This window comes from Oncorhynchus kisutch, linkage group LG8, assembly GCF_002021735.2.
Source record: "Oncorhynchus kisutch isolate 150728-3 linkage group LG8, Okis_V2, whole genome shotgun sequence".
Classification (NCBI taxonomy): Eukaryota; Metazoa; Chordata; class Actinopteri; order Salmoniformes; family Salmonidae; genus Oncorhynchus; species Oncorhynchus kisutch.
This window is the reverse complement of record NC_034181.2, coordinates 68,962,471-68,979,327: the sequence shown is the minus strand read 5'-3', so window position 1 is coordinate 68,979,327 and position 16,857 is coordinate 68,962,471. Positions and strand designations below refer to the sequence as shown.

Here is a 16,857-nt window from a genome sequence, read left to right as displayed (position 1 = left end):
AGACAGACAGATAGCCCCCAGTGTGTGTGTGTGTGTGTGTGTGTGTGTGTAAGGTCTGGTGTGAGACAGACAGATAGCCCCCAGTGTGTGTGTGTGTGTAAGGTCTGGTGTGAGACGGACAGATAGCCCCCAGTGTGTGTGTGTGTGTGTGTGTGTAATGTCTGGTGTGAGACAGACAGATAGCCCCCAGTGTGTGTGTGTGTGTGTGTAAGGTCTGGTGTGAGACAGACAGATAGCCCCCAGTGTGTGTGTGTGTATGTGTGTAAGGTCTGAGAGATTTTCCAGTCCACAGGGTTTGGTGTCACTGGGGGGGGGGGGGGGGGGGGGGGCTCTGGTAAACCACTGATAAGTTGACCAATCACAGCATGAGTAAGTCTGACTGACAGACTGACTGACCCATCATCTACAGCCGCTTTGTAATTGCTTTATAAATGACGAACATCAGTCTATTATGTCTATTAACCCTTTCTCTCCCTCTCTCTCCTCTCTCCAGGCATGAGCCATGAGCCAAAGTCACCTTCCTTAGGAATGATATCCACGGCAACTCGCACCACGGCGACGGTCAGCCCCCTCACCCCGTCGCCCCTTAACGGATCTATCGTAGCCAATGGGAGCCCGGCGGCCCAGTCTGCACACTCCGGATTCGCCGCCGCCCTCCGTAAACTGGCCAAACAGGCCGAGGATCCTCGAGGTAAGAACAACCAACATGTGGACAGACAGAGTTATGATTCTAGAGTTTCTTAATGCCAGGTGTATTGGTATCAAGGCTATATAAGGTGTAGAAACGTTGGGTCATTTAAAGCCATTGTAGAACCAGCTGTTGTCAGAAATCCCTCTTACCCGTATGACCTAACCGTCCCCTCTTCTTACCCTCCTCTCACTCTTTCCTTCCTCCCTGAGGCGCTAAGCTCGTTCAAAAACCATCTGTCCTCCTGGATCCTAACCTCTAACCCCTGTAGCCTAACCCCTCAGATGTCTCAGAGGTTCCTCTGCTGGGGCCGTACCTGTGTGTCGTGTTTAGCTGCTAATAGCAGTGGAGTGATATTCACACTAGATTGAATTATGCAGCCTCCCCTAAGAGAGCAGGACACATAACAGCCATACTAGCTGACCCATTTAGGTGCCAGCGCTGTGTGTGTGTGGGTGTGTGTGTGTGTGTGCACGTGCGTCCATTTATTTGTGTGTATGTGTGAAGGACATTGAATGTTTGTGTCACCTCCTCTCCTCACCTGGAGCAAACACGCACACACACACACACACACACACACACACACACACACACACACACACACACACACACACCACTGTGTTGTTGAGTTTATTGGGCCCTGCTATCCCACCGGTCTAACCTGACTGTGAAGTAGTCACTGTGTGGTGGGTTGAGCAGTTGACAAGGACTGCTTTTAGAATTGGTTGTGGAGGGATCATAGGATGCATCTGTAACACACTGACCCTCTCCTCTCAGACTCACTACACAGTAGAACATAGCAGGTTCCTTACAGCCATTTCTCAATCAACACTGAATCAATAGAATACTTCTCTTTTTCTCACTACCCTTTCGACCTCCTACAGGTTCCTATCAGTCAGACATACAGCTCATGGTTTGATTGTGAGTTGTTGATATTTGTAGCTAGTTTGGATATTAGATATTGCTGTGTGCTACAGACAGTTGGATATTAGATATTGCTGTGTGCTACAGACAGTTGGATATTGTTTGTTCAGTTGTTGGTTGTTGTCTGGACAGGGTCAGACTTAGGTCACAGATGGACAAGGCTGCTATTCTCCCGTGTAAACACACACACACACACACACACACACACACACACACACACACACACACACACACACACGCTATTCTCTCGGGGGCTGTTTGGCTGGCTGGCTTTGGGCAGCAGCTCACTGAGGCCTTTCTGGTAGATGATGTGAGAAACAGTGGCTCTGGTAAACCATGGTGTGTGTGTCTATGAGGTGTAACCTTCCCCAGAACAGAGACTCTGGCTGGCCCACTGCTTCACTGGCCCCCTAAGACACACACACATACGCTGCTGGGCCCCTCCAGGGGGACGGAGCCAGACTGCTGAGAGTCCCCTGAGTAGTGCTGGCAGGGGTCCTGTTTGGGTGTGTGTGAGTGCGTGTGTGTGTCTGTTTATGTGTGTGTATCTGGATGTCTGCCCCAGCTCCAGTGAGCCCCAGCCATCCCCCCCTCGGGTCAGGCTCTCTTAATCAGGCTGTGTGTTTGAGAGAGGTCCCCTCCTCCTGGGCCCTCCCTGGCTCTCTCTGGCTGCCTGGCTCCCCTGCAGATCACACCGGGGGCCCAACACCAATGATTTATTACTCTGAGAAAGAAACAGAGACAGAGCTCACAACCCCAATCTCTCCCTCTCTCTCACACACTCACCCTCTCAATCTCATTCTCTTCCTCCATTGTTTCTCACCTTCCCCTTCTCTCTTCCCCACTCCCTCTCCGTCTCTCCCTTTCACTCCATTTCTATTTCTCCATATTTTCTCTCCCTCTCACACACTCACTCATCTATCTCACTCCATTTCTCCCTCACTGTCACTCTCCCGCACATAATCTATTTTCTCACCTCTCTCTCTCTCCCTCTCCCTCTCCCTTTCTTGCACACATACTGTTTGTCTCACTGTCTCATCTCTCTCTCTCTCTCTCTATCGACCAGGTGTGTGTATGTGCATGTGTACATGTACGTGTGTTGTGTGTCTGTTGCTATTTCAACCTAGCTGGGACAGTCGTCAGATAGTCTGAGGGAGGTACAGACACACACACAGAGACTATGATTAAACCTAGGCATTTTTTAAAACAGAGCAGAAAAGTCCCTCTGTTATTTTGGGCCTGTCTGTGTGCAGTCTGCCTGGCGTAGGTAGAGACACAGTGTGTGTGAGTCATGCTCCACAGCTCCAGTCGAACAGGCCAATCATGGGGCCGATCCTGCCCACGTTAGGAGTGCCGTCGCTGGGGTGGGCAGGCTGGAGCGTGGGCCTCCTCCGGATCTCCAGCCACTTTGCTGTCTCCAAAGATATTTATAGACAAGCCCTCATACACACAAACACAGACACACACACTCACACATAAAACCTGACCTTCCCTGTCATGTTGTAGCCTCCTAGCAGTGTGTGTGTCCTACTGCACAGTGTGTTCCTGTGTGTCCTACTGCACAGTGTGTTCCTGTGTCCTACTGCACAGTGTGTTCCTGTCTGTCCTACTGCACAGTGTGTTCCTGTGTCTCCTACTGCAAAGTGTGTTCCTGTGTGTCCTACTGCACTGTGTGTTCCTGTGTGTCCTACTGCACAGTGTGTTCCTGTGTGTCCTACTGCACTGTGTGTTCCTGTGTGTCCTAGTGTACAGTGTGTTCCTGTGTGTCCTACTGCACTGTGTGTTCCTGTGTGTCCTACTGCACAGTGTGTTCCTGTGTGTCCTACTGCACAGTGTGTTCCTGTGTCTCCTACTGCAAAGTGTGTTCCTGTGTGCCCTACTACACAGTGTGTTCCTGTGTGTCCTACTGCAAAGTGTGTTCCTGTGTGTCCTACTGCACTGTGTGTTCCTGTGTGTCCTATTGCACAGTGTGTTCCTGTGTGTCCTACTGCACAGTGTGTTCCTGTGTGTCCTACTGCACAGTGTGTTCCTGTGTGTCCTACTGCACTGTGTGTTCCTGTGTCCTAGTGTACAGTGTGTTCCTGTGTGTCCTACTGCAAGGTGTGTTCCTGTGTGTCCTACTGCACTGTGTGTTCCTGTGTTTCCTACTGCACAGTGTGTTCCTGTGTGTCCTACTGCACAGTGTGTTCCTGTGTGTCCTACTGCACAGTGTGTTCCTGTGTGTCCTACTGCACTGTGTGTTCCTGTGTCCTAGTGTACAGTGTGTTCCTGTGTCTCCTACTGCAAAGTGTGTTCCTGTGTGTCCTACTGCACTGTGTGTTCCTGTGTGTCCTACTGCACAGTGTGTTCCTGTGTGTCCTACTGCACTGTGTGTTTCTGTGTGTCCTAGTGTACAGTGTGTTCCTGTGTGTCCTACTGCACTGTGTGTTCCTGTGTGTCCTACTGCACAGTGTGTTCCTGTGTGTCCTACTGCACAGTGTGTTCCTGTGTCTCCTACTGCAAAGTGTGTTCCTGTGTGCCCTACTACACAGTTTGTTCCTGTGTGTCCTACTGCAAAGTGTGTTCCTGTGTGTCCTACTGCACTGTGTGTTCCTGTGTGTCCTACTGCACAGTGTGTTCCTGTGTGTCCTACTGCACAGTGTGTTCCTGTGTTTCCTACTGCACAGTGTGTTCCTGTGTGTCCTACTGCACTGTGTGTTCCTGTGTCCTAGTGTACAGTGTGTTCCTGTGTGTCCTACTGCAAAGTGTGTTCCTGTGTGCCCTACTACACAGTGTGTTCCTGTGTGTCCTACTGCAAAGTGTGTTCCTGTGTGTCCTACTGCACAGTGTGTTCCTGTGTGTCCTACTGCACAGTGTGTTCCTGTGTGTCCTACTGCACAGTGTGTTCCTGTGGCTCCTACTGCACTGTGTGTTCCTGTGTCCTAGTGTACAGTGTGTTCCTGTGTGTCCTACTGCACTGTGTGTTCCTGTGTGTCCTACTGCACAGTGTGTTCCTGTGTGTCCTACTGCACTGTGTGTTCCTGTGTGTCCTACTGCACTGTGTGTTCCTGTGTGTCCTACTGCACAGTGTGTTCCTGTGTCTCCTACTGCACTGTGTGTTCCTGTGTGTCCTACTGCACAGTGTGTTCCTGTGTGTCCTACTGCACAGTGTGTTCCTGTGTCTCCTACTGCAAAGTGTGTTCCTGTGTGCCCTACTACACAGTTTGTTCCTGTGTGTCCTACTGCAAAGTGTGTTCCTGTGTGTCCTACTGCACTGTGTGTTCCTGTGTGTCCTACTGCACAGTGTGTTCCTGTGTGTCCTACTGCACAGTGTGTTCCTGTGTTTCCTACTGCACAGTGTGTTCCTGTGTGTCCTACTGCACTGTGTGTTCCTGTGTCCTAGTGTACAGTGTGTTCCTGTGTGTCCTACTGCAAAGTGTGTTCCTGTGTGCCCTACTACACAGTGTGTTCCTGTGTGTCCTACTGCAAAGTGTGTTCCTGTGTGTCCTACTGCACAGTGTGTTCCTGTGTGTCCTACTGCACAGTGTGTTCCTGTGTGTCCTACTGCACAGTGTGTTCCTGTGGCTCCTACTGCACTGTGTGTTCCTGTGTCCTAGTGTACAGTGTGTTCCTGTGTGTCCTACTGCACTGTGTGTTCCTGTGTGTCCTACTGCACAGTGTGTTCCTGTGTGTCCTACTGCACTGTGTGTTCCTGTGTGTCCTACTGCACTGTGTGTTCCTGTGTGTCCTACTGCACAGTGTGTTCCTGTGTGTCCTACTGCACAGTGTGTTCCTGTGTGTCCTACTGCACTGTGTGTTCCTGTGTCCTAGTGTACAGTGTGTTCCTGTGTGTCCTACTGCACTGTGTCTTCCTGTGTCCTAGTGTACAGTGTCTTCCTGTGTGTCCTACTGCACTGTGTGTTCCTGTGTCTCCTACTGCACAGTGTGTGTCCTACTGCACATTGTGTTCCTGTGGGTCCTACAGCACAGTGTGTTCCTGTGACTCCTACTGCACAGTGTGTGTTCCTGTGGCTCCTACTGCACAGTGTGTGTTCCTGTGGCTCCTACTGCACAGTGTGTGTTCCTGTGGCTCCTACTGCACAGTGTGTGTTCCTGTGTGTCCTACTGCACAGTGTGTGTTCCTGTGGCTCCTACTGAACAGTGTGTGTTCCTGTGTGTCCTACTGCACAGTGTGTGTTCCTGTGGCTCCTACTGAACAGTGTGTGTTCCTGTGTGTCCTACTGCACAGTGTGTGTTCCTGTGTGTCCTACTGCACAGTGTGTTCCTGTGGCTCCTACTGAGCAGTGTGTGTTCCTGTGCGTCCTACTGCACAGTGTGTTCCTGTGTGTCCTCTGGCCCTCTGTCCTGTGTTACTGTTGTGCATATGGAGCATGAATCAGTCTCCTAAGCCTAAAGGATGTTGTTTGTTTTGTTGTGCTAGTATCATAGCCACTAGCTAGCTAGCTATCACCCTGATTTATAAACCCTGACTCGTCCTCTGTGTTTTCATCTGCATACACACACACACACACACACACACACACAGTAACACACATACATACACGCACGGTCATACAGACACACACACTCTCCCGTCTGATGAGTAGCTCTGTGTACTGAGTCTCATGCTGAAGAGGGGAGGTGATGGATAATGAGTATTGCAGCAGAGTAAAGGACACACACCTCGTGTCAGAGAGGCAGGCATGCTAGTATCTGATTAATTAGGCAGATCTAGACTTAACTTGCACTGAACTCACTGTAGCATTACACTACCTACCTACAGTACCTATCTAGACCACCTGAGGAAAAGAGATGGGGATGGGAGGGAGAAAAAGGTAAAGAAGAGAGAGGGTTTATGGAGTGATGGAAGGAGTGGGTAGAGGGATACTGAGAGATTGAATGTGTTACCATGTGTGTTTGGCCGGGGGCTACCCTTGTTTCTGGGAGCCCAGAGCATGCTGGGACAGCAGGGCAGTGTGTCTCTGACCCCTCCATCTGGAGCCTGGAGCGCACACACACTATCACACGCACGCATCTCTCTCTCTCTCTCTCTCTCTCTCTCTCCATACAGTACTTTATTCATCCATATATCTATGTCTCTTCTTCTAGGTAAACATACTAACAATAGCTCATACACAGTTCACTCAGTTAAACATTCTCCTTCAGAAACCATCCTACTGCTCGCTCTCTATCTCTCTGTCTTTACTCCCCCTCTCTGGGAAAATAACACACACCACACTCTTAGAAAAAAATATTCCAAAATGGTTCTTCGGCTGTCCCCATAGGAGAACCCCTTTTTGGTTCCAGGTAGAACCCTTTTTGGTTTCCATGTAGAATCATCTACTTGGAACCCAATAGGGTTTTACCTGGAACCAAAAAGGGTTCTTCAAAGGGTTCTCCTATGGGGACAGCTGACTAACCCTTTCTTTTAGGTTCTAGATTGCACCCTTTTTCTAAGAGTGCACACACATATACACCCTTGAAACACACACTCCCTGATGCAGATTAGGTGCTTTGAACTGTGTTGTCGGTCCGTGGCCGAGGTTGTGTGTGTGTGTGTGTGTGTGTGTGTGTGTGTGTGTGTGTGTGTGTGTGTGTGTGTGTGTGTGAGTGTGAGTGTGTGTGTGTGTGTGTGTGTGTGTGTGAGTGAGTGAGTGAGGCAGGGTTTGTGTGTGTGTGGCTGGGGGATGGTATGGCATATGGAGGAAGGGTTGGCTCGCTCGGCGCTGCTATGCACACCAGGTGTGAAATGGACTGTTTAATTAAGTGCTGATGTTGTTCTAATGCAGGGAGGGAAGGAGGGAGGGAGGGAGGTGAACAACAGCTTGTCGCTAGCTGGTAGGGCTGTGTCTGGGGGTGTGTTCAGGGCTGTGGAGGAGAGAGGAAGGAAGGAGGGAGGGAGGGAGGGAGGTGAACAACAGCTTGTCGCTAGCTGGTAGGGCTGTGTCTGGGGGTGTGGAGGAGAGAGGAAGGAAGGAGGGAAGGGGAGGAGATGAACAACAGCTTGTCGCTAGCTGGTAGGGCTGTGTCTGGGGGTGTGTTCAGGGCTGTGGAGGAGAGAGGAAGGAAGGAGGGAAGGGGAGGAGATGAACAACAGCTTGTCGCTAGCTGGTAGGGCTGTGTCTGGGGGGGTGTTCAGGGCTGTGGAGGAGAGAGGAAGGAAGGAGGGAAGGGGAGGAGATGAACAACAGCTTGTCGCTAGCTGGTAGGGCTGTGTCTGGGGGTGTGTTCAGGGCTGTGGAGGAGAGGCAGGGTTTGGAGCTTTGGATAGGGCCAGGAAGGGAACATGAGATTTGGGGCTTGAATGGCACAGTCGGTTGGAGTGTAGCTGGCAAGATCAAAGATGTGGGTTCAATACTCGCAAGGATCACTGTCCCTGAACGTTTGTGTTAAGACAAGTCCCCTTGGATAAAAGCTGCAGGTGAACAAGTATATTGTTATGTTTCTTGATGGGATTAGAGGTGGAAGGATACGGTGCTGGGACAGAGAGAACTTAACCTGGGGCTGTGTGGAGCTTTGTGTGTGCGTGTGTATACGTGCGTGCGTACATGCATGTGTCTGTGTGTACCTCTCTCTCCCAGTTAGGGTCAGCTTGGGCGGTCATGCATGGAGGTAGTCTGGGAGAGAGGGACTGGTAGTGGCGCAGCGATGGAGAGAGGAGCTACACATTAATCACACACACACATTTGCCCACACAGACATACACTCAATCACACCCACATACACCACACACACATACAGTGCATTTGGAAAGTATTCAGACCCCTTGACTTTTCCCACATGTTGTTATGTTACAGCCTTATTCTAAAATGAATAAATAAATCAAATCTACACATCTACACTATCCAATTAATGACAGAGCAAAAACTTTTTTTTTTACATTTTTACAAATTTGATAAAAAACACTTAAATATCACATTAACATAAGTATTCAGACCCTTTACTCAGTACTTTGTTTAAGCACCTTTGGCAGCACAGTGTGTTTGGCATGATGCCACAAGCTTGGCACACCTGTATTTGTGGAGTTTCTCCCATTCTTCTCTGCAGATCCTCTCAAGCTCTGTCAGGTTGGATGGAGAGCGTCGCTGCACCACTATTTTCAACCTGTCTCAGAGCTCTACGGACAATTCCTTCGACCTCATGGCTGGGTTTTTGCTCTGACATGCACTGTCAACTGTGGGACCTTATATAGACAAGTGTGTGCCTTTCCACATCATGTCCAATCAACTGAATTTACCACAGGTGGACTCCAATACAGTTGTAGAAACCTCTCAAGGACGATCAAAGGAAACAGGATGCACCTGAGCTCAATTTCGAGGATCATAGCAAAGAGTCTGAATACTTATGTAAAGAAGCTATTTCTGGTAATACAATTCTTAAAACCTGTTTTTGCTTTGTCATTATGGGGTATATGTGTATATTGATGAAGATAAAAATTTAAAAAACATTTCAGAATAAGGCGGAAACATAAAAAATGTGGAAAAATTCAAGGGCCCTGAATACTTTCTGAATGCACTGTACATACACACACACGCAGGAACAGAGACAGAGCACTCTCTCTCTCTCGCTTAGACTTCCTCGCTCTCCGTCTCTGTAGCGTAGGAGCAGAGCGTGGAGCCACAGCTTGGCCTGCAGTGTCTTATCCACCATTAGAGGGCAGAAGACCAGCCGTCTCTCTGTAGCGTAGGAGCAGAGCGTGGAGCCACAGCTTGGCCTGCAGTCTCTTATCCACCATTAGAGGGCAGAAGACCAGCCGTCTCTCTGTAGCGTAGGAGCAGAGCGTGGAGCCACAGCTTGGCCTGCAGTCTCTTATCCACCATTAGAGGGAAGAAGACCAGCCGTCTCTCTGTAGCGTAGGAGCAGAGCGTGGAGCCACAGCTTGGCCTGCAGTCTCTTATCCACCATTAGAGGGCAGAAGACCAGCCGTCTCTCTGTAGCGTAGGAGCAGAGCGTGGAGCCACAGCTTGGCCTGCAGTCCCTTATCCACCATTAGAGGGCAGAAGACCAGCCGTCTCTCTGTAGCGTAGGAGCAGAGCGTGGAGCCACAGCTTGGCCTGCAGTCTCTTATCCACCATTAGAGGGCAGAAGACCAGCCGTCTCTCTGTAGCGTAGGAGCAGAGCCTGGAGCCACAGCTTGGCCTGCAGTCTCTTATCCACCATTAGAGGGCAGAAGACCAGCTGTCTCTCTGTAGCGTAGGAGCAGAGCGTGGAGCCACAGCTTGACCTGTCTCTTATCCACCATTAGAGGGCAGAAGACCAGCGTGTTGTTCTTACTGTATGTCCTAACAGCACCAGTAGGGGACAGGCTTCATCTCCTCACCTCCTTTCTTTTAATGTCTGACTGATCTGAAAGAACTGGACTGGTGTCTAGTCCATTTTGCTTTCACCAGTCCTTTGTGATTCGATCAATACAGAAGAAGGGGAGGACAGGAGAACGGGGAGAGGAAGCATGTTCAGACTATGGAGATACATCCATAATGCCCAGGGCTGTGTTTGAAACCAGGACACTCCCTCCTCTCCTCTCAGCCTCAGTGTGAGCATGTGTGGCGACACGTCAGTGAATAGACGAAGGCTGGATCTGCATATGGCAGCATGACACTATTTTAGGGCCACTCAGATGGCCTGCATATCATTTCTGTCCCATCTTCTCAGTGATGGACTGACTTCCTGTCAACTAGCACTGTCACCACAAGAGGAGTGAGGAAGGGGGAGTGACAGGAAAAGACTGGAGGGGGTTGTATTTATTAGAACGAGGGAGAGAGGGTAGTTTAGACTTTAGGAGATGCTAGAAATCTAAGATTAAGCACACACACACACGCACACACACACACACACACACACACACACACACACACACCACTCATCTCAGGCTGTTAAGCGTTCAGGGCTACTTCCCTTTCTCCTTAACTGTCTGTAACTGTTGAAAATGTGTTTATGAAAAATGGATGTCTTCCCAGAGAGATCTCTGCTTGGGAGGCAGTCCGTTTGAAGAACAGAGAGGGGAGGGAGGGATGTGTGGAAAGAGGGAGAGAAAGAGAGATGGAGGAGAGTGAGTGAATAACAGAACAGGCTGGAGCTGGTGGTGTGTGGATGGTTTCCAGTGAAGGAGGGATGGGGTCGGTGGAGGTATACAGAGGTTATGATGTTGGCTTGTAGAGGAGGACAATGAAGAGGACAATCAGATGAGGGAACACCAACCCCTCCTCCTCCTCACCTGCTTCTCCTCCAGCTTTCACTCAATGATGCAGTGTGTCCTGCCTCCCCCACTGTACAGACAGCTACACACACACACACACACACACACACACAGGGAACGGGAGTGAGAACAATGAGAGGGAGGAAGGGATGGTGGAGGAGAGAGAGATGGAGTGGTACCAGGGGAGTAGAGGTCTGTTGCTTGAAGCTCTGGCAGGTCTGGATTACTGTGATCATTATTCATTTCTGCTCTATCCCTTTTTATCTCTCTCTCATTCACTCTTTTGTAACGATTCTTATTTCTCTTGCCCTCTTTCTCTCTCTCTCTCCCTCTTCCACTCCCCTGTGGTGGTATCCTTTCTCTCTCTCTCTCCCTCTTCCACTCCCCTGTGGTGGTAGCCTCTCTCTCTCTCTCTCTCCCTCTTCCACACCCCTGTGGTGGTAGCCTCTCTCTCCCGATTCCACTCCCCTGTGGTGGTAGCCTCTCTCTCTCTCTCTCCCTATTCCACTCCCCTGTGGTGGTAGTCTCTCTCGCTCTCTCCCTCTTCCACTCCCCTGTGGTGGTAGTCTCTCTCTCTCTCCCTCTTCCACTCCCCTATGATGGTAGCCTCTTTCTCTCTCTCTCTCCCGATTCCACTCCCCTGTGGTGGTAGCCTCTCTCTCTCTCTCTCTCTCTCTCCCTATTCCACTCCCCTGTGGTGGTAGTCTCTCTCGCTCTCTCCCTCTTCCACTCCCCTGTGGTGGTAGTCTCTCTCTCTCTCTCCCTCTTCCACTCCCCTGTGATGGTAGCCTCTCTCTCTCTCTCCCTCCCTCCCTCTTCCACTCCCCTGTGGTGGTAGTCTCTCTCTCCCTCTTCCACTCCCCTGTGGTGGTAGCCTCTCTCTCTCTCTCTCTCTCCCTATTTCACTCCCCTGTGGTGGTAGTCTCTTTTTCTCTCTCTCTCCCTATTCCACTCCCCTGTGGTGGTAGTCTCTTTCTCTCTCTCCCTATTCCACTCCCCTGTGGTGGTAGTCTCTTTCTCTCTCTCTCCCTCTTCCACTCCCCTGTGGTGGTAGCCTCTTTCTCCCTCTCTCTCCCTCTTCCACTTCCCTGTGGTGGTAGCCTCTTTCTCTCTCTCTCTCCCTCCCTCTTCACTCCCCTGTGGTGGTGGTAGTCTCTCTCTCTCTCTCTCTCTCTCTCTCTCTCTCTCTCTCTCTCTCTCTCTCTCTCTCTCTCTCCTGTGGTGGTAGTCTCTTTCACTCTCTTTTTCTGTGAGTATATGAGGTGTGATAGTGGAGCTGTATTAAGTGTCACTCTGCTCGCCAGCCTGAGTGCTCTGGTATTGATTGTCCTGGTCTTCCTGGGGAGAGTAATGGCTTTCTGAGGTGAGGGAGGGAGGATTAGGCCACTAATTGCTGTCGTGCAGACAATATATGCTTCCTCCTCTCTCACCTCATCACCTCTCTCTCTCTCATATATACAGCTGAAAGTTTACATACACTTTACATTAAAACTCATTTTCCAACCACTCCGCAAATTTCTTGAAAACAAGTCGGTCGGTTAGGACATCTACTTTGTCCATGTAACAAGTATTTTTTGCAACAATTGTTTACAGACCGATTATTTCACTTAAAATTCACAGTATCACAATTCCAGTGGGTCAGAAGTTTACATACACTAAGTTGACTGTGCCTTTAAACAGCTTGGAAAATTCCAGAAAATTATGTCATGGCTTTAGAAGCTTCTGATAGGCTAATTGACATAATTTGAGTCAATTGGAGGTGTACCTGTGGATGTATTTCAAGGCCTACCTAAACTCAATGCCTCTTTGCTTGACATCATGGGAAAATCAAAGGATATCAGCCAAGACCTCAGAAAATGTAGACCTCCACAAGTCTGGTTCATCCTTGGGAGCAATTACCAAACGCCTGAAGGTACCACATTCATCTGTACAAACAATAGTACGCAAGTATAAACACCATGGGACTACGCAGCCGTCATACCGCTCAGGAAGGAGACATATTCGGACTCCTAGAGATGAGCGTACTTTGGTGCGAAAAGTGCAAATCAATCCTTGAACAACAGCAAAGGACCTTGTTTCCTCCAGCATCTTCACAAGTACAAAAGTATCTATATCCACAATAAAACAAGTCCTATATTGATATAACCTGAAAGGCCGCTCAGCAAGGAAGAAGCCACTGCTCCAAAACCGCCATAAAAAAAGCCTGACTACTGTTTGCAACTGCACATGGGGACAAAGATCGTACTTTCTGGAGAAATGTCTCTGGTCTGATGAAACAAAAATAGAACTGTTTTGCTGTAATGACCATCCGTTTGGAGGAAAAAGGGGGAGGCTTGCAAGCCGAAGAACACCATCCCAACCGTGAAACAAGGGGGTGGCAGCATCATGTTGTGGGGGTGCTTTGCTGCAGGAGGGACTGGTGCACTTCATGAAATAGATGGCATCATGAGGGAGGAAAATGATGTGGATATATTGAAGCAACATCTCAAGACATCAGTCAGGAAGTTAAAGCTTGGTTGCAAATGGGTCTTCCAAATGGACAATGACCCCAAGCATACTTCCAAAGTTGTGGCAAAATGGCTTAAGGACAACAAAGTCAAGGTATTGGAGTAGCCATCACAAACCCCTGACCTCAATCCTATGGAATATTTGTGGGCAGATCTGAAAAAGCGTGTGCAAGCAAGGAGGCCTACAAACCTGACTCAGTTACACCAGCTCTGTCAGAAGGAATGGGCCAAAATTCACCCAACCTATTGTGGGAAGCTTGAGGAAGGCTACCCAAAACATTTGACCCAAGTTAAACAATTTCAAGGCAATGCTACCAAATACTAATTGAGTGTATGTAAACTTCTGACCCACTGGGAATGTGATGAATAAAAAATTAAAGCTGAAATAAATCATTGTCCCTACTATTATTCTGACATTTTAGATTCTTAAAATAAAGTATTGATCCTAACTGATCTAAGACAGGAAATTGTTACTAGGATTAAATGTCAGGAATTGTGAAAAACTGAGTTTAAATGTATTTGGCTAAGGTGTATGTAAACTTCCGATTTCAGCTGTATATACACAGGAGTGATGGTTGCTGAAAATGGGCCTCTACGCCTATGTAGATATTTTATAAAAAATCTGCCATTTCCAGCTACAATAGTAATTTACAACATTAACAATGTCTACACTGTATTTCTGATAAATTTGATGTTATTTTAATGGACAAAAAATGTGCTTTTCTTTCAACAACAAGGACATTTCTAAGTGACCCTAAACTTTTGAACAGTAGTGTATATATATATATACACTGCTCAAAAAAATAAAGGGAACACTTAAACAACACAATGTAACTCCAAGTCAATCACACTTCTGTGAAATCAAACTGTCCACTTAGGAAGCAACACTGATTGACAATAAATTTCACATGCTGTTGTGCAAATGGAATAGACAACAGGTGGAAATTATAGGCAATTAACAAGACACCCCCAATAAAGGAGTGGTTCTGCAGGTGGTGACCACAGACCACTTCTCAGTTCCTATGCTTCCTGGCTGATGTTTTGGTCACTTTTGAATGCTGGCGGTGCTTTCACTCTAGTGGTAGCATGAGACGGAGTCTACAACTCACACAAGTGGCTCAGGTAGTGCAGCTCATTCAAGATGGCACATCAATGCGAGCTGTGGCAAGAAGGTTTGCTGTGTCTGTCAGCGTAGAGTCCAGAGCATGGAGGCGCTACCAGGAGACAGGCCAGTACATCAGGAGATGCAGGCCGTAGGAGGGCAACAACCCAGCAGCAGGACCGCTACCTCTGCCTTTGTGCAAGGAGGAGCAGGAGGAGCACTGCCAGAGCCCTGCAAAATGACCTCCAGCAGGCCACAAATGTGCATGTGTCTGCTCAAACGGTCAGAAACAGACTCCATGAGGGTGGTATGAGGGCCCGACGTCCACAGGTGGGGGTTGTGCCTACAGCCCAACACCGTGGCAGGACGTTTGGCATTTGCCAGAGAACACCAAGATTGGCAAATTCGCCACTGGCGCTCTGTGCTCTTCACAGATGAAAGCAGGTTCACACTGAGCACGTGACATATGTGACAGAGTCTGGAGACGCCATGGAGAATGTTCTGCTGCCTGCAACATCCTCCAGCATGACCGGTTTGGCGGTGGGTCAGTCATGGTGTGGAGTGGCATTTCTTTGGGGGACCGCACAGCCCTCCAGGTGCTCGCCAGAGGTAGCCTGACTGCCATTAGGTACCGAGATGAGATCCTCAGACCCCTTGTGAGACCATATGCTGGTGCGGTTGGCCCTGGGTTCCTCCTAATGCAAGAATGCTAGACCTCATGTGGCTGGAGTGTGTCAGCAGTTCCTGTAAGAGGAAGGCATTGATGCTCTGGACTGGCCCGCCCGTTCCCCAGACCTGAAACCAATTGAGCACATCTGGGACATCATGTCTCGCTCCACCAACGCCACGTTGCACCACAGACTGTCCAGGAGTTGGCGGATGCGTTGTAGGGAGGTCATACAGGCACGTGGAGGCCACACACACTACTGAGCCTCATTTTGACTTGTTTTAAGGACATTACATCAAAGTTGGATCAGCCTGTAGTGTGGTTTTCCACTTTAATTTTGAGTGTGACTCCAAATCCAGACCTCCATGGGTTGATAAATTTGATTTCCATTGATAATTTTTGTGTGGTTTTGTTGTCAGCACATTCAACTATGTAAAGAAAAAAGTATTTAATAAGAATATTTCATTTATTCAAATCTAGGATGTGTTATTTTAGTGTTCCCTTTATTTTTTTGAGGAGTGTATATATATATATATATATATATATATACACAGTTGAAGTCGTAATTTATATACACCTTAGCCATAAACTCTGTTTTTCACAATTCCTGACATTTAATCCCAGTAAAAATGTCCTGTTTTAGGTCATTTAGGATCACCACTATATTTTAAGAATATATATATATATATATATAAATATAGAGATAGAGAACAATATTGTTCTCCATCTCTATATTTGTGTGTATATATATATCTGTCTCTCTCTCTCTCTCTCTATTGTTCTCTATCATTCTCTCTCTCTCTAGTATTATCTAGCCACAGAGGCCTGCTGTGTAGTCTACACCTATTACACCAATTTCCCTTTAAAGCTTTTCCTCATTCACATTTTCAAAAGGAATTACAATATCTGTCTCATTAGTAATTGATTAGATTTATAAACATGTGTCTTAATTCTTTCTACCGGGTCATATCCAGATCCAGATATCCAGACCAGAACAGTGGGGGTCTGTTGCTAGGGTAACTAAACTAGGTCACAATGCTAGAATGATAAGGAGTGATAATCCAGACACATGTCCAGACATCCTGACCTATCACACTCTCCTCAGGCTGTCTCTGTGTGGTCAGGTGGATAGATTGGAGAGGATAGAGAACTGAAACTGGCCTGCGGTTTAAAGCTACTGCTGCTGTGTGTTACATACACCACAGAAACTACTACACACACCATTACATACACCACACACTGTTACATACACCACAGCAACTACTACATACACCACACACACTATTACATACACCACACACACTGTTACATACACCACAGAAACTACTACATACACCACACACACTACTACATACACCACAGAAACTACTACATACACCACACACACTATTACATACACCACAGAAACTACTACATACACCACACACACTATTACATACACCACACACACTATTACATACACCACACACACTATTACACACACCACACACACTATTACATACACCACAGAAACTACTACATACACCACACACACTATTACATACACCACAGAAACTACTACATACACCACACACACTATTACATACACCACACACACTATTACATACACCACAGAAACTACTACATACACCACACACACTATTACATACACCACACACACTATTACATACACCACAGAAACTACTACATACACCACACACACTACTACATACACCACACACACTGTTACATACACCACACACACTATTACATACACCACACACACTATTACATACACCACACACAGTATTACAT

General features: G+C 48.0%; 1 protein-coding gene across 1 annotated transcript in view; it reads left to right on the top strand.

Annotated features, from left to right (window-relative positions):
• The window catches only part of gse1b (Gse1 coiled-coil protein b), a 416,891-nt gene that overhangs the window by 343,490 nt on the left and 56,544 nt on the right, over positions 1-16,857 (top strand). The window contains exon 3 of the mRNA XM_031831040.1: positions 494-691. Within this exon, the coding sequence (XP_031686900.1) occupies positions 494-691 (198 nt within the window). The remainder of the gene's footprint in view (positions 1-493; positions 692-16,857) is intronic.